At 34.0% G+C, this 19,023-nt stretch overlaps 1 protein-coding gene across 2 annotated transcripts in view; it reads right to left on the reverse strand.

Annotated features, from left to right (window-relative positions):
• Positions 1-8,317: 8,317 nt before the first annotated feature.
• Positions 8,318-19,023, reverse strand: part of Src42A (Tyrosine-protein kinase Src42A) — a 167,318-nt gene continuing 156,612 nt past the window's right edge. The window contains exons 4-7 of one of the 2 annotated variants that reach the window (XM_085943766.1): positions 12,632-12,959; positions 11,702-11,880; positions 10,609-10,765; positions 8,318-9,743 (exon numbers count right to left, since the gene is read on the reverse strand). In XM_085943766.1, coding sequence (XP_085799892.1) covers positions 9,535-9,743; positions 10,609-10,765; positions 11,702-11,880; positions 12,632-12,959 — 873 coding nt within the window. In that variant the 3' untranslated portion in view covers positions 8,318-9,534. The remainder of the gene's footprint in view (positions 9,744-10,608; positions 10,766-11,701; positions 11,881-12,631; positions 12,960-19,023) is intronic. The other variant, XM_085943765.1, reaches the window with a different exon arrangement.

A 19,023-nucleotide genomic window follows, 5' to 3' on the forward strand; every position in this document is an offset into this window, starting at 1 on the left:
TTATTACCTACTTAGTTTCCCCCGCCGCCTGTTGAGGTCAGTGCGATAATATTATGTGTGATACATAAAACCTAAGCACCGACTTATGCAATTTAAATTAAATATAATCTTATTCTTGATTAAATTTAATTATTAAAAAATTTAATATATTTATTTCTTAAACTTTTTCTGTAAAATAAATATTTTTTAAATTATGTGTACATACAAGGGTCGGCATTATACCCAAGTATTTGACTTCTAAAGTATAGAAGAGAGTATTTTTAACGCTCCGTCTTCAAACAGAGCAATCTGTACAGGAAATAATAGTCACTCTGGTGACCACACGAAATTAAACAATATGACACAATAATATCTTACATAATTTGCGATCCCGATTTTTCGAACATCTAACAAGAGTCTAACCACTCTAATCCCACACCTATTTCATTCACTGCCATTACTTCTTAAAGATGCACTTAACAAGACCAATACAATTTTTCACAAATTAACATGATGAGGTATACAAAGTCGAGTTTATTGTCCTAAACGACCTAAACCTAACCTAAAGTTTCAAATTATACTGGAATGTTTGTTGTGCCTATGCGTAAATTTGATCGTATTCTGGTGCCTTTTTGTGTAATGTTTTATTAGGACGCTGATACACCCCTGTTAGAGGCGGGCTTCTCCCGGTGTAAAATAATCATTTAGTAGCTATAAGTCGAAACGTAACCCTGACCTCTAGAAACGGCTTCATAAAACATCTAATCTGATTCCTTGCTCAACCACGTAAGTATTTTTTATTCATAAGTAAAGGCCTTCGTCCGGTGTGTGAAAATCACATATTGGGCGGAGGTGTAATTAAGATAAATTTAATTTAATTTAAAAAGTGTAAATGATGATGGATGAAAGAGATAATTTTAAGACTAAATATAAGTATTCAAATATAATAAATTTTGCCGCGCATTGCGCAACAGTGAAATCCTCGCGCGCCGGCGCCAGGGTCAGGCTCGTGATTCGCCGAATCAAAGATCATGCGATCAGATTTGGCCAATCACGAGTCCTTTTTACTAGTCGGCGTGGGTACGGGAAATTTAAAAAGAAAAAAAAAGAAAGTTAGTAAGCGTCCTTTGTAAACCGTGTACGGACCTGCAAAACTGATTGTAAAAACAAAATATGTAAAAGACTACAAAATAACGTTGTCCAACTAAATATTAAAATATATAACGCTAAGACCCGCACAAGAAAGACTTAGTGTTTTATTTAACCTAACAAACATAAATATATCGTTCTTTTTTGTGAATCCGGGGTTCGATGGACACCTGAGCTAGCCGCCGGAACCCTGTATATCTCAACGCACTCCCTAAAAGAATTGTTAATGTACATTTTAAACATATTATATTGTTTTCGCGTTCAATGTAGAAATACGATTTTTTCCAAGACTCTATATTCACGAATTCGGACCTGCTTTACATTTTTGGCTACTTATTTTACTTAAATTCAAGCACGGACAGTCAAATGATTTGTTGTGAGCCAGGTAGGCATGGAAAGATTGTATGTGATTAGTGAAGTGTTTCCCAAACTTATTTGTGCCATGCCCCACTTCAACGCTTCAAAAATCTCCATGCTCCCCCTATCAAAATTTCATAGTTAACTAATAAATTCTGAAAAAAATGAATTGCTTAAAATAAAAAAAATGCACATAGGCAATAAATATATTTTCAATTTTACTTTCGTAAGTAAGTACCTACCTATGTATAATAAATATTATAGTAGATGTACAACTCGGAAAAAAAATAGTGCGATCCCAATGCTTGATGTGAGCTACAAAGAGTTTTTATGTGAGGACTAATTTGGTCAATTTTAATCTTAAATCTCCACAGTTTGTGAACAAAACGATTTTTTTCAGTAACATATCATTTACAGCGCTAAAGCGCCGAATTCAACTAAATATCATGATGGGAATGGCAACAGTAATTTTCTCGAAAAGTCATGGTTGCAATATAAAAAAAATATTTTCGAAAATATTTTCGAAAATGCATTTCTTAACAAAAAATGTAACAAATATTTAATGATTTGCACATTGGCCCTCAAAACATTCAAATTGCCCCCCGGTGGGGCGTACGCCCCACGTTGGGAAACACTGGATTAGTGCATACCGATTATGCAACATGCGGTATAAATAAACTGAAATTAACTGTTAACATAACTGCTCACAAACAATATATTTTTGCACTGGGGGGTTACCCTATTTAGCCTATTTCAATACACAATACAGGAGGACCTCGACTTTCGCACATAATTGGTTCCTGAAAAGGTGTGCGAATGTTGAATGTTCGAAAGTAGAGGGAAGTAAAAAAAAATTAAATTGTGTGTATTTTAAAATATTTATTTATCAAGTAAATATAAGATGTTTAAGAGGCGTTTAAAAGACATGTTTAAGTGGGGTTCGCGGGTGTTTCCATTAAAAAGTTATCAAGAATTAACTGTTTGCAACACTTTTTTTTCTTATTTGAAATAAAATATTTAAAATGGTAAATTATTAACTTTACAATATTGCTTAACCGCTGGCACGAAATGTAAAGTGAACCAATCTTTAAATATTAACGGAGTAAACCCAGGCTTTTTTATTTGATTTCCAAATAACTGGAAGCAATTCTTTATCTTTCCCTTTGAATGCTCTGGGATTTTCTGCTTGATAAATAATTAACATTGGCATCAATTTTAAATCACCAGCTAAGTTTCTACCAAGAAGCAATGTCAATCGGTTTTTAAAAGGTTTATGCCCAGGGGCGACTGATTCTTCCTTAGATAAGAATGTGCGACTATACCCCTAATATAGAGCAAATAAATTCTTTTGCAGCATCTTTATCCGCATCAGCCGATCCTCCAGTGAATTTAATATAAACCAACCGTTACTTGCTTGAAAAATCGTGTTAGAATATTCTTTTAATCTAGCCTTCCAATCTTTGTGCAAACAAAGAGCCTTCACTTGAATAATTGAAATACTCAGAGGGACATCATTTTGATGTTGGTCATCGATCCATGATGACAAAGATTTTTCCATTTCATCCATAACTATGCCGTGTCTTTTGGAAACAATCTATAAAGATATATTTCCACAATTTTAAACGTATTCCTAAATTTTATTTTTATTTTTCAAAATTGAACATATCGTAGATCTGTTTGTATCATACGAACGTCCGATGAAACAAAAAATTCACCGCTATCAGAATGTCTAATAATTTCCATCTTTGTCTCGATCGTGTGAAGTTTATAAGTCCTTGATTTCTTTTTGCTCGTATCAACACTGCAGTTTTTCCGTTTCTCACTCTTGTTTATAAATCTTTAGGGTGAAATATTTCAAATGAATAAAATTAGCAAAACGCACAACACAACAAGTCTGCATGCGCTCCTTCGCGCAAGACTAAACCTATCCCAGCTAGCTCACAAGCAACGTGACGGATGCGAGCAGGATGCAAGTGATACAAGAAATGCACTTGCTTGTGAGCGAGCGAGAGGGGGATATCTTTACCCCACAGCGCGATGTTTAAAAAAAACGATTTTTTAAAATTGTGCGAAATAGCGAATTGTGCGAAAGTCGAACGTTCGAAAGTCGAGGTCCGCCTGTACAACTATTGTTCTTAGCCTACCTTAAATTTTATGTCTTACTCATAAAAAATGAATATGCATGGCAACGATATACAAACAAAATGTACTAACTAATAAATACATATTTGTTTGGTAACTATTTTATGATGTTTAATTACGGTATTTCGTATACTTGTAATAATTATTTTAGTATACCTATCTATTATAATTAAATAATATTATGTTCCTCAGAAATAAAACATTATAAAGGAATCACACGGAATAATTACAATCATATTAACGTGATGCTATAAATGTGAATAATGACAAATTTAATTGAATCTAAGGAATGATTCTGTTTTCTGAAAATTCTGTGGGCAATTTCTAGATTAGCGTAACTATTTGAGCTCGTAAAGTTGTTTTATCAAATTTAATGTTCAATGAGCTACCGCTACAGCTTTTTTAATTGCCGTACATTATTTTTATTAGTACCTAACTAAAGTGAAGAGTACGAAGTATAAAAACGTAAAGTATTAGCGGCATTGTTACTTACCTATGTTCTTTACTAGGTTGAAAATTTCGTAAACAAGTCAACTACTGTTTTATATATTATTAATTTAATATATAATTTAGAAACATACGATTTTTACAAAATACTTATGGGTGGGAAATGAACCCACCCGCAATGTTGTGCTTTCAATAAAGATTACTACATTCTTAATTCTTGTGCATTATTTGTTAAAGAAAACATACAATGATGTTCCTGAGGTGAATGCAAAGTGTGTCAGTATTGTAGAAGGTTGTTCACTATACAGGGATCTGTGAACCTCTACATAAAGACGGTAGCAAAATATGGTCTATTGCCGTGCATACGTCTGACAGTTTTTGTAGTTGATTAATTGCACCACCTTAAAAGACAAGGTGGAAAAAGATTTTGATTCAAAAATAGATTGTGTACAATTTCTATATACCAAAGTGCGATCAAGCACAGCGATTATTATAAAACCGGTCGTAATAAATTTTAATATAGGAGTATCAAGTATAATGTATTGTTTAATTTTTCGCTATACATATTTAATTCACTTGAAAATATATTTTGAGTTGATTGTATGATGAATAGATATCGAATCGAAGTGAAGTTATTTCTTACCAGTTGGACCAGCTTGGGAAACTTCTTCCGCACATCTCTGCCAAATGTTGGATTACAATTACAATATTAATAAAATTATATATTAAACCTTAATTATAAGCAATTATTTTGACAAATATTTTTCATTTACGTCAAATTTCGAGTTGATCATGTTTGTGTCAGTCGGCTTTTAGTGCAACTACATAAGTTTTATGGTACCTACAACAAGTACGTATATTGAATATCAAATACTTGCGAATATGTTTTAATTAAGATAATTTCGCTTTTTTGACAGAAAAAGTTACGTTTCCACACCTATACTCTCGGGTCCAGTGCTGTTGACATAAATTGTTGTTCAGACAAATTAAATTAAACTTTTAAGAATTTTGGAGTTTAATATGTTATATTGATAGACACAAATAAATTTTGTGGTTTGATTACTTTTTGTTCTTACCCCGTCTTATCTGTTATGCATCATGTGTTGACATTCGACTTTGCAAATTTCTTCATCGATAATATGTATCTCTTGTCTTATTCCTTCATTGACTTATGCAATACTGTAACATGTGTTAGAAAAGGACCGACGTGTATAATTGTGACATACCATATAGGACAATTTTATTTAAAATACTCTCTTTCACCTCTCATTTCATAAATAGGTGTGAATTCTGGGCACGATGCCGACCTCTGTGTACATAATTATCTAATTTTTCTCTTCAACATAAAACATTCGTATGCCATGCAAAATCATCTCGCGTGCCATAGGTTCGCCATCCCTGTGGGTCTATTCTATACTTATCGAACACTAAATTGATAAATAGTATCAAACTTAGGGTAGGTTTGTATCAAAATATTAGCACTTATTGTAACAATTACACGAAGCCGGTTTTTATTGTTGCAATAAGTGCGATATTTTAACAGCAGCAAGATAGGTGCTGTTAAAATATAGCACTTATTGCAACAATAAAAACCGGCTTCGTGTAATTGTTACAATAAGTGCTAATATTTTGATACAAACCTACCCTAAGTTTGATAATATTTTTCACTTTATCACTTTAGCGGTCGATAAGCATAGAATAGACCCACTGTTGTAGTGTGTATAAAGAATTTTTGCGGTGTCCTCAAAATGTATTTTCTTAGCAGCTGATTGAATTTTTTTTTATCTTCATTGTCAGATTTGACACCTTTTTTTAGCTTCACTGTGCTACCTGTTTAAAGTTTCCTGATTAAAATCGGATGTAAGAGATATTTTCTGTGTCGATTGTGTGGTAAAAAAAATACAAAGTTCAAGTAAAATCTTTCATTTATTCGAAAAAAAAAAAGTTTTTTTATTATACAATACATTTTGATTTCTTAAACGTAATATGAATATAAAATAATCTAAGGGATGCACTTGAAATCCTATATCGGAGATAATGCAAAACCAGATACACGTATAGAATCACCAGAACATTGTAACCGCTTCACATATACATACATAATTACTATCAAAGGATAATATCGAAATAAGATTTAAGCCTATCATAGCGCTATGGGTCACATAGCCTTATTAGTAAAGTGCTCAAAAAATTTCAGCTACTTAATCAACTTAGTCTAAGCGCTTTAGTTATTTAACATATTTTATTACAAGTACAATTAATTCATTCATTAATTAATAATACAGTACAGAGGATCTTCGTGTCCCTACGATCACTATAAAGTTTGCAATAATCGTTCAACGTCTATTGTATTTTATTACCTCTACCTTCTTCAGGGGAAATTTGTAGTATACTGTTCAAATTTTACACTCGGCAGTCATGAATGTTTATCAAAAGTAAAATATCAATTATTATTATAATGCATTATCATCTTTACAGTGGACGTTGATTTGATTTCGTCATCAATAAACAGACAGAAGACAGATACTAGATGTTTCAGCTTATTAAATATATACAAGTGCTATGGAAATTGAGAAGAGAGAAATTAAACATTTACAAATATTTACGATGATAACGATTAATTGTAAACCGGTTACGTTTATTGTGTTTTACTTTTACGAAATACGGAATAATTATTCTTCTTATTTCATAAGGAATGAAAAAAATGTAATTTTTGATGAAATGAAACCATTCATGGACATTCTATAAAAAAAGACCGTTCAAAATTCTTCAATGACTCGACAATTATTATTATTGCTAGTGTTTAGTGAAAATTAGAATCTGGCGCCGGACGGCTGAAACGTTCATTCAACCTTTTGCGCAGACGGAGCATTTTGCCAGGAAACTTAACATTACAACACTATTCACAGATATACAAAAAATTGATTAACTAATTATATTTGGAAAAAATATAAAGAATTTGATAATAATTATTAACATGCCGTGTATTTATCTATTACGATACGGGAAAACAACAGACTACAATAATACGCGCGTACACAATATGATGATGTATCGATAAATAATGTGATGTGCACATTGTACACCCTAAATTACTTTGTGATGGTGAGGAACTCGTATTCAATACAGTTTTTATATTTTTTAATATTTCACAGTAACGTTTTACACAAACATTCAGTTATTAAAACGAAGGTGTTCTAAGCAACATAACTGGAATATGCTTCGACACGTACATCTTACGCAGGGTTACTCGTGAGAATAAATAATATAATTTACGTTATAAGAAGATTAACAAAGAAATTATTTATTATTCTGTGACACTGACATCCATGAGTTAAGAAGTATTCTTTAATCACTGCTTTGAATACACTTTTTAACATAATTATTATGTACACTTTTTAGTAGAAAGCACATTATTTAGAAATACGTTTAATACATTGATATTGTTGACCGATTATTATTCGTGTTACATTTAACAAAATACACCATAATGAATTTATTTATTTACGGTTTCCAATAAGGGAAGATATAAGATTAAAATACAAAAATATAAAAATCCGCGCAGCGTAAATAATGAATAAATCATAATAGTAAATTTCATTTAAAAAAAAAGAATTATAAAAAAATTCGTCAAAAGCTGCATATTATAAACACTGTGCATTTAAAACAATTGTGTTGATAACAATGTATTATATAGAAAAAAATGCATTTGTAAATAAATAGTTTGTATTATTTTATTTATTATAGATATTTTGTGGTAATTTTTTATACCTTGTAATTCATTATAAATTATGTAATAATAATATAGTGTTGTGATATTTCTAATAAAAACTCGATTATCTAACCTGTGTGGATTGAATATTTATTTATAGATACGCTAATTAAGTGAACACTCAATAATTTATTGGATACAAGATTAGCCATCAGGCGTACAACATAGCTGTAAATCAAAACTGATAATATATTATTTATAGAGATTAAAATTAAAGATATATGAAGTACTAGAAAGGCTATAGGAGTATAACCTGTATCACCTTGAAATTGAAATTTGGCAGAAGAATAATTATAGAATGTTGGCTTTGAACTTATGTTATTAACATCTACGTACCCTCACAGCAGATAAATATACAAAATTCAGTTCTTTTACATTAATTTAAGAACGTCGAGCTCGGATTTTTCCACGTTCCCGATTCAATAACACGAGAGAACGGAATCCGCCCTCGACGATTAGATTTCTTTTTTTACTTAAATACGAACAATTCAACAATACGTCATAGAAAGCCTTCGAGAGACTAAACTTTACGGATCAATCCCTGCCGATGCTTGAATTTACTTTATTTTTTGCCCCGCTAATTAATAACCCCCGCGACGATTACATTTGACAAAAGACTTGAAATTTTTGTTCAAAATACTCATTTCGATAATCAATTATAAATTACGTCCGTGTTCTCCGCTGACAGAATAGCATGCGATATTTATGTCATTTCCATAACCATCGATCCTCATTCACAAAGTCAATTCTATCGTTAACTGTAAAGTGACTAATTTTACGGTGACCCCTTTCGAGATACCTTTAAACCGCTTATATTAATTAAAGATTCGTAAAGGGAAGCTTTTTTTAAGAAAACTATGTCATTATTATTACTATGGGAAAAAGTGGATATAAAAACGTCTCAATACTACGGACGAACCGGGGTTTAATACTATCAAAAATTCACAAGCGCGTCATCCAATAAGATGACACTTTTAACGGTTCATCGAAATCGAAGACGAGATAAGTTACACTTGTAATTTTCACCGTATTTCAATGGGCCTGTTTGTTTTGTTTTTTAAAAATATTCTACAAATGATGAAAACGTCAGTCTCCTTTATAGATGGAACCGTGGGATACCGAAAAGTCGATGATGAGAGATAATTTAAACGGATGAATGTCAAATGCGATCTGAACTTAAGGCCACCGTCGATGCGGCGTCGACCAGAATGGAGAAACAATGAGAATCACTTTGCGAGAAGTCGAAGACGGTTCAGATCACGTCTTCAATGATAAGATGACGACATAGTTATCGCACGACCACTGAACGGATGACCGCCCTTGAAAAGTGCAGCGAGACCGCGACAGATGCACGCTCACGCCATGAGGCGGTAAGCGGGCGGCTGCAACTGCGGTTGCTGGCCCTGGTTCTGCGGTTGAGCCTGCCCGGTGGGGTGCGGCTGCGGTTGCTGCACGTGCTGATGCAAGTGGTGCGCAGGATGGTGATGCTGCTGCACGTGGTGCAGGTGCTGCTGGTGCAGGTGCATGCTGTGGCTCTGCATGATCTGGTGTTGCAGTGGCATTTGGTACTGCGACTGCGGCTGAGCGTGCTGCAACTGCATTTGCATCTGTGCCGGGTGGTGATGGGAGTGCGGCGGGGGGCGTCTGTGGTGGCGGGCGGGGCAGCGAGTCGGCAGGGAGGGCTGGTCTCAGTAGGCGGACGCCTCCTTGTACTCGCTGCCTTCCATGGTGAAGAAGTCCTCCAGCTTCCACTGCAAGGTCTCAAAGGTGGGTCGCTTGACCGGGTCCTTGTGCCAGCACTCCAGCATTATCTCGTAGAGGGCGGGCGGGCAGCCCGGGGGGCACGGCATGCGGTACCCGTGGTCCACCTGGTGGAGCACTTCTGCGTTCGTCATGCCTGCAAACAATTAAAACAATAGTAAATACTCACTGTACTTAATTTGACTCTACAATCTAATGTGGATCTTGACCGCCTCCCAACTAGGCCTTAGTTATTTGTTACAAGAAATTGTTGCTTGCTCTTAAGGTGACGCATCAGTGAAACGGCAAATAATTTTCAACTGTAGGCGCGACGAAATTTTGGACTCGCTCGCATTCAGTGAGAGAACGTCGAGCTAGAAACACGTCACTTTGCTTCGTGATGGCGACGGGCCAATTAATTCTTAAATCGTGTAAAGATGACTAAAAACGTTACCCATTTACTTTAAAAAGAAAACATGTCAATGAATATATTATTATTGGTACTAATAGAACAATAAACAGAACATAAAATGGACGTATGTTGGATTTATATGACAAATAATATTTCGTTTGACAGGCGTCATTTGCACCCGCGACCCGCAATCCGCGCATCGCCTAGCAACGATCTTTTTAGACCGTGCCTCAACTGATGTACGGCGTTAACCTATTAGCTCCATGCTCTGGCTCCAAACTATCATTGAAAAAAACAACGTATTATTTTGACATTTTATCATTCAACCATAATGGCATACTACTGTTCTATGTGGCCCAATTTTGAAATCGAACCATATTTGCACTTGCACCTTTTTAAAAAGGGGAAAAAATATATTACATAATTTAGATAGCAATGCCAGCAAAATGATTACCTTTTGGTTAGTGTGATTAATATAAAAAATAAATGACAGTTTTTAATCATTCATTTGTGATGTAGAAAGTTGATCAAGTGGGTAAAATCAAAAAAAATATCCATCAATCTACATTTTTAATAGGGAACGATGCTATTTTAAGTGTAAGTTACTAACCTGGGTAAGGTATTCGACCGTAGGTAACGAGCTCTGTGAGGAGGATTCCAAAGGACCAGACATCGGACTTGATAGAGAATTTGCTGTAGTTGGCGGCTTCCGGAGCCGTCCATTTGATTGGGAAACGGGCGCCCACTCTCGCCTCATACTCATCCTCCTGAAAATACAAAACATATTACATATTTGAAAAAGATGTCCTATTTTATTTTAACGAAACCAACCTTCTATGAGTTTTAATATCAATATACAAGGGAAATCTCTGCTTTAGTCAGAAAATAATGAAATTCTAAAACAATATCGTTTGTGTCAGTATAATAGAACGTGTGTTTTATTTTTGCATTATTTGAATACGGTTCTTCTGCGTGCGGTATGGTTCACATGCCGGTTTTGTTTAAAGTCAATAACTGGAGAACTATATGTCGAACTTTAATACACCAACCAACGTGTCTTGTCATGATTAATGGAATGCAGTAATAAACATATTTTTTTAAATTTTACTCTTCCGCACTTAGGTATAGGTACCGATAATATGATGTGTAGAATACCACTTAAAAATGGTATTTTTAATATACCTACATATCTAAATAAATTTTTAAATTTCATAACCAAGGTACCTATTTTAAATAATAATTATAGACTGATTACTTAATTATAAGTACAGTAAAACCTCATTAATAAGAACTCGGATAATTCGAAATTCGCCGTAATTCTAAATTTTCGCAAAAAAAGTCCCTCGAACATTATTTTCATATAAAATCATACCTTTAATTCGAAATGATTTCAGTCCTGGCATACAAAAATATTCAATAAATCGTAATAAAGTACACTATTTCATGACCCAGTCATTGAAAATTATGATAAAAAAATTTTAATATTTTTCCTCTACACATAGCATATTTCGTAGTTCGAATTTTTTTTTCGATTTTCGGTCCCGTGGAATTTGTATTAACGAGGTTTTACTGTATTTACTCAAACTCACTGCCTTTACCTTTCAACTACTATAGACAATTATTTATTTTAAAAACATGTAAAATTAAGATGCACTCTCAATCTATCGCATACAATGATTACACTAAACAGAGGAGATTCATACCTTGATGAGTCTAGCAAGGCCAAAGTCTGCAATCTTGACGATATTGCTGTCGGCAACGAGGACATTTCTAGCCGCCAAGTCTCTGTGGATATAGTTCTGTGATTCGAGGTACGCCATGCCAGCCGCAATCTGCGCAGACATGTCTATTAACTGAGCCAGTTTCAGGCCGCGTCCTTTACCTGCAAATTGATAATAATTGTATTTGACTGTCAAATCCGCACAGAATATACCATGGTCTCACATTATCATTATATTATAACTGTGAGGGATAAAATATGTCCTGATAAGTGCCACGGACGAGTTAACTCGCCAAAACACATAAGTCGCGTCAGGCCACGGACGAGTTAACTCGCGGGTTCAAGTAAACGTCATAATTTCTGAATTAACTATTTGTGTATACTTTCTAAAGAATATTTATCATTTTAGTGTGAAAATATTCACGATAAACTCGAGAAACATGTTGATTTGGTAAGTTTTCACAAATATTTATCATTCTGTTCCTATTTCATATTTATTAAGGGATTTATTTTATTCCAAAAATAGCTGGCCTACAAGTGTCCACCTAGTAAAAATTAGGTGGCAGTGATAAGGTTAAAAACAAACAGTCCAGGAATTGATACCTTAGTAGTATGCAAGTCTAGTACATTCAAGAAAATTGAGAAAATAAATGAATGAAACTTTTCACTATTTCCAGCAATTCCATTAGGTATGTTATGTTTAACAAATTTTTTGTTGATGTTATGTCAAATGTTTCTTTTTACAAATGAAGGTAATTATTAGGTATAAAGTTGTTAAGTATTGAGTCCTTGTCACTGTGAAATATATATTAAATATAATAACTTACGCACAATATGGGTTTATAAAAACTACGATCAGCGTTAATTAACATTTCAATAAATTGTTGATAGGAAATATTTAATAGGTAAGTACCTTGTAAGAAGTCCAATAATGAACCATTCTTCATGAGTTCGGTGATGATGTAGATGGGCTCCTCCAGCGTACAAACGGCGTACAGCTGGATAAGCTTAGGGTGGCGTAGTTTTTTCATGATCTGCGCCTCCGCCAGGAAGTCTTTGGGGTCCATAGTTCCCGATTTGAGCGTTTTGATTGCCACCAGGGTCGTGTTGTTCCAGAGACCCTCCCACACCTCTCCAAACTGGCCGTGCCCCAGCTTTCTCACGCACTTGAGCGACGTTCTGTCTATTTCCCATTGGTCCCTTGTGCGATGTGACAGGCCTTCCGTCACCGGCTTTTCCACCTGTTGACAAGCAAAAGACTCTCTTTAGTTATAAAGTTTCACTTTACAGATTGAACATGAGGAGACAAGCGATTGTCGAGCTTATTCAACAATGTAAAGGTCAACACTATGGATTGCAAAGCCACGGTGATGTCAAGGCATTGTATGATTTTGATAGATATTTTGTCGTTTCGCCGCTGACTTATAAATATGGGACTTAAAACGAAATTGTGTAAATATCCAAAATACAAAATTAATTTTCAAAATAAAAAAAGAATATTTAATATTTACTTTCAAGTTGAATAGTTATTTAAAATAAGATTTAGTTATTTTTGCAAGGTAGTTAGTGCAATACCTAATGTCAATAACTATGGTGAATCGAAATAAAATAAATTTGTGGGAAGGGTTATTTTACATGAAATGTATACTAAATTTAATAGTATTGCACTGATTTATTAAGTAGGTGTTACGCTAACTATGATAGAAATTACTAAGAACTAGTTGCTAATACTATGGACTCATTACGAATGTGAGTGTAATACTTAGTGAGGATGAGAATGAGAATGGTGAAATTGAGAAAAACTACTATTGATGGGATGTGATAATGGAGTTGAAATTTAATAATCTTTTCCAAGAAATCTGTGGCCATTTTGTCATTATCACGTAGAAATGTCACTTAAAATTTCCATTCCCCCTTTGTATTAAAATACTTGATATATACTTGTGAATTATTTATGTAGGTTTGTACAGTTGTCGTGATTTGTCAATTTAAATAATAATGGTTTACCACCCACAAATACAAACAAATTCAAGTTTCCTGGTTTTTATCTAATCAAGAATGAAGAAGAATAATCTCTGAAGTTTGCTTCAAATTAATCTGTGATGTTAAATGACTTCATTCACATCTTTCAACTTCATTTTGAAATATTTAGTGTTCATATATAAGTTTTTCGCGACGTCTTTGTTTTTGGTATAAAATTCAGCACACTTTATGCAACCAATTCTGAGACAGAAATGATATCTAACCTGTAATGTTATATCGTATACAAAACAGAGATCGTAATTATAATTTACGACAGTTTATGTAGAGATGTAGATCTATCATCTAAATATAAAAATAAATCGCATGGGATTAAGAATGATTTATCCACCCACACAAACTCTAATGATATAGTATTATACAACTGACACTCTAATGGAATTTTCATTGTCATATTGTTTTGATCTGTGTTTCCCCAAGCGTGGTATATGCAGCTACGCCTGATTGCACGCGAAAACTTTGAAGGGGTAAGTACGCGATCGTGACGTTATTCGAAAAAAAAAAAAATGACTCATCCGTGATTTGCGCAGTGTTGCTAAAATAATAAATATTTATATATCGCAGCTTCAAAGCAACAATGGAATAAGTCAAAATTACTAGTTGCGAGATAATTTAACTTTAATGTTTGTTTCATACAAATCAAATCATATACCTACATATTTGGTTTTTTCTGCAGTTTATAATAGATGATAACAGTAAGATTTTTTGAAGAATATTGTTAACAGTGGGATATTTTCATACAAATCAAATCATATACCTACATATTTGGGTTTTTCTGCAGTTTATAATAGATGATAACAGCAAGATTTTTTGAAGAATATTGTTAACAGTGGGATATTTCAGTTATTCCATTGTTGATTTTACATGACATTTTTTAATAAATGCAACATTGGCATTTTTCCTTTAAATGGGATATTACAATTTTAAAAAATCTCTGATTCATTATGTAGGTAAAGTTTTCAGCTGGTCTTCGGCATTGTTAAATTACGTGGAATAAGTCATTTCACTATGAATTGACAGTTAACACTATTAAAGAGAAAAATATAATATACTATTTTAAATAATGTCGACGTTGTGTTCAACCCTGTCGGTGCTACGGTACTTCAAAAATGTGCGACTATAATTAGGCAGGCATTTTATACCTATTAATATTTTAATCAAAATCACAGAAAAATGTGCCGCAGGCGAAATTTTTGATGCGGAGATTCAAGTTTATGGGAAAAGTGAACAAAAATAATTTGGCGCTTTACTAGAGTTCGCTGAAGATCCTTAAAAATATGGTTAACTGTGTCAATCACATATTGTACGCGAGCTACCGATAGCTTGCGACAGTTCGGCGACCACTGGTTATTGACAAGAGAAAAATCCCTTACATCTAGATTTGAAAGAAAAAAAATAATAATCGACAGATCAAAAGATCTAAAACAAAATATTTCACACCGCTGCCAATTTTTCGATTGATATGTGTAAAAAAGCTGAAAAAATGACTCATAAGTTGCGTCGAAATGGAGTACGCCTCTATATATGTCAATATAAGGGGTACTAGCATTTTGTATGTTTGGGAAACACTGATTTAGATCGAAAGTGGTCTAAATGCAGTCTCATGCGCGGCCGCCAGCAAACTGAATCACGGTCGAGCGTTTAACCTCAGAATTTCAATAAATTTTACGATAAACACTCAATTTTATCGCGAATACGGGCATGATGATAAAAGTAAATAGATACGAAACCGATTAAATGCAAAATGCGTTCGCAGTCGTCCTACAACCAAAGCACATGTGGTCTTCAAGCATTAGGTCAATAACAATGATCCAAAAGCGTCAATGTCAGGTACACATTTGCTTGACAATGATAATGAAAAGTCCCCCGCGGTTTACTCGCAAGGGTCGACCCACACGGACGTACCGCAGGTTGTCACAAAAAGGCAGTGTCTTGCGGCAGCCGAAAGTCAAATTCCACCGCAGGATACCGGATTTTTGTGGCAATTTATACAAAAAGTTAGTGGACCGAATCATAAGTCACTGACATTCTACACGGATATGAATTTACGCTAACAATTATATCCGGTGCTACCCTGAATAATTATGAATTATCAGTGTGCAGTTATCTTAGCAGGCTCAATCCCAGTTAGCTATATATATTGTTATAAATATTGGTTTGTTTGTCAACAACGCCAACTCAAGATTTGTACAGTTGACAAAAAAGTTTGTTTCTATAAAGATATAAAATGTGATTTTTTTGCTTAGCCAGTGAGATTCGATCTCGTGACTCAGCGATAAGGAAGGTAGCGCGCTTATCTTTGCTACATGACTTGTTTCATTCGTAGACTTGACAGATTTAATTGATATGTATTTTGGTCGGTTTTGACTAATAGTTATTGATTAGCTTCAGATTGAACTAGGCCGAAAAGATAGCAAAAAAACATAACAATTATGAATCCAATGAAATGTGGGAATGGATAATAAAACAAAATCTACAAAATCTAAATGGATTAGGTGTTGACATCTTCCTTCTATTAGAGATACGAGTTATCAATAGCATATATACTAATAGTAATCCTTTCCAATACAAGGATATAAAATTTAAACCTTAAAAATAGACACTTGATAATTTGAAAAAAAAATATACATTGGGGGCGGGTAGGCTAACTTATGTAGGAACATTAACTACACGAATGGCTACAACACAAATTAGACTAATGAATAAACTAGATTTGTAGAAATCTTATAAGAAAATATTAACCCTAATCATTAAGCTATATTACTATTTAATGTACAGTCTAATTTTCGACGAACGTGGCAGGTGTGTCACAATCTCTTCAGCAATAGATAGTGTTTTAAAAAAAAGAAAATATTGAATAAATTGAAGCTAATTGGATGTAAATAAAAACTGTAAGGGTCGGCCCACACGCACCGCAAGTTGTCACAAAATTGCGATATCCTTCGGTAACTTGTGGTGGAATTTAACTGTATGCGTTCGTCCACTACAAGATACAACTTTTGCTGCAACTGTCGAAGCGTGTGGGCCAACCTTAAATGTGCAGTTTGATGGATGAATTAGTATGTAACTATATATAATATATTACATTGCAATTATATTTTTAATTGTGTTGATAATTTATTTTACATGCCAGCTTAATTTCAAGTAAATTAGTATAACAACATATAATATAGTATGTACTTATATCACTGAAACTAAACAAAAACGATTTTTATACATTGAATCAACGTCTATCTAATTGTGAAGAGAATATGACAAAATGTGCGTGCCCTTAAAATATGTGTTTATTCTTACAATCGCGTTAACTGTTTGCCTAAATTAGCGCAACAGTTAACACGAACGCTAGAATAGGTCGGCGACTATTCTAATGACAGATAGAGGGATACTAGATCAATGTGATGGATGAATGTGGCCAAAAGTAGCAATGAAAGCTTTTTGGTGACCAGCTATGATTCACATTGTTTGTGCAGGTTGCTAAGTGTCATTGCAAGACCTACCTCATCCCCACAATGCTGATGGTGATCACCAATTAACAGACATGAAAATAAATCCAAAACACATTGTCAAGCTTAATTAATAACATTGTAAAATTAGAAGATCTCTAAAGGATGAGCATGCCTAAAAGCAGTAATTGATTTAGTTATTATCTGCTTAGACCAAACAGCGGAGCTTTAAGCTCTATTAACTAATTATAACACCTATTTATACTAGTCGCTTCGGATTCCTTTCTCACACTCTTCCTGTTCACGAATTAAACAAATTAGCTCGAAGGGTAGACATTTTCGTCGAATCAGTGTACCGTCGCCGCAGTCAAATACTATTTTGCAGAACGACGAAAACATAAGAAACAGTTGGACCAAGTGTGTAGCTCTAAAAATGGACTAAGTACTCATATGCTGAACATGTTTATTGGGAGATGTCGCATGGTGGCTATTCCAGTGATGGCGAACCTTTTTGCGTGCCAAAATTTCCCAAAAAATATTTTATACACTGTCGGACGTGCCAAGCAGTTTTTAATGGGGAATAAATAGTTTTAAAAATTCTATTAAACAAATGATGATGTTCTAGATACCACTCACAGAACATAGCACACGTATTATAGCTTTATCACTTTTTTCAATTACGCCATACATTTCGGTCCACCAATTTTGAAACTATCTGCCAGAATTACTACTACTAGCTTCATCAAGATTTTGTTTCTTATTTAGTGCAGTCATTTTTGTGGATAGAGATGAAATTTTTTGTTAATGTATGAATTAGTTTGATTCTTATCGCACAAATTGACATGAGAATTGCTCCAATCAGATGAGGCATTCTCTCGCTACAGTGGTGTCAACCATCGTAAATCGATCAAAATTAGAGATTCGCTTCGCGGCATCCTCCGCCGCCTGATGAGGTTAGTGTTATAATATTATATGTGACGCATAAAGTCTAAGGACCGACCCATGCAATAACATATTTACATTAAACGTAATGCTTATTCTTCAAGAGTAATTGGCAGCTATTTTTTATACAATGCGATCTGTCATTTATTATTATTATAGGTATTTTTTCTCACTTCAAACGCGTGCCATGCTAAATCATCTCGCGCGCCACCGGTTCGCCATCCCTGGGCTATTCAGTTAAAAAAATTACAGAATTCGAAATCGTATCGGTGCGATTACGTCACAATTATTGGTACTATAGTGTCGATCGTATGCCTAATCTTATATGACGAAATGACCAACGGGTGATGGCAATTATTGCTCGGTAATATAGAAATTCGATATGGAAATATAGCCGACAAGTTCAATGTCGCGAACGTAAATGCACCGTTGCACATGCAAGTTATACCCATACAAACTTGCCCCTATACCTGCGTGGGAATTTGAAATAAATAACACAAAACTTGAATTAATAATCATATAAACCCAATGAAATAGAATGATAGAGTTTCATTGGTTGTGTATCAATATTCATCTGACTGTTGCTACAAGGAAATTGTGCATATTATATTAATCGGTAGCAAGATGGCAAATGTCTATTATTCGTGTGTGTAAATAAATATATTATATGACTGGTAAACATTTTTTGAATATAAAAATAAGAATAATTAGCGTCAATTTTATGCAGTGGCGGGTTAAGATATATATAGATGCCCGAGGCACTGCCTGATTGAGTCCCTACGATAAAAATAAAATTACATTGGTGCTAATTAGCTCCAGTAGTAACATTTGAATTAAAACTAATATTAGATTAGTATTAAGTTGAGTATCATATTGGTTT

This window comes from Rhyacophila brunnea, unplaced genomic scaffold (genome assembly GCF_057557595.1).
Source record: "Rhyacophila brunnea isolate RB1 unplaced genomic scaffold, BYU_Rbru_1.0 scaffold_16, whole genome shotgun sequence".
Lineage (NCBI taxonomy): Eukaryota > Metazoa > Arthropoda > Insecta > Trichoptera > Rhyacophilidae > Rhyacophila > Rhyacophila brunnea.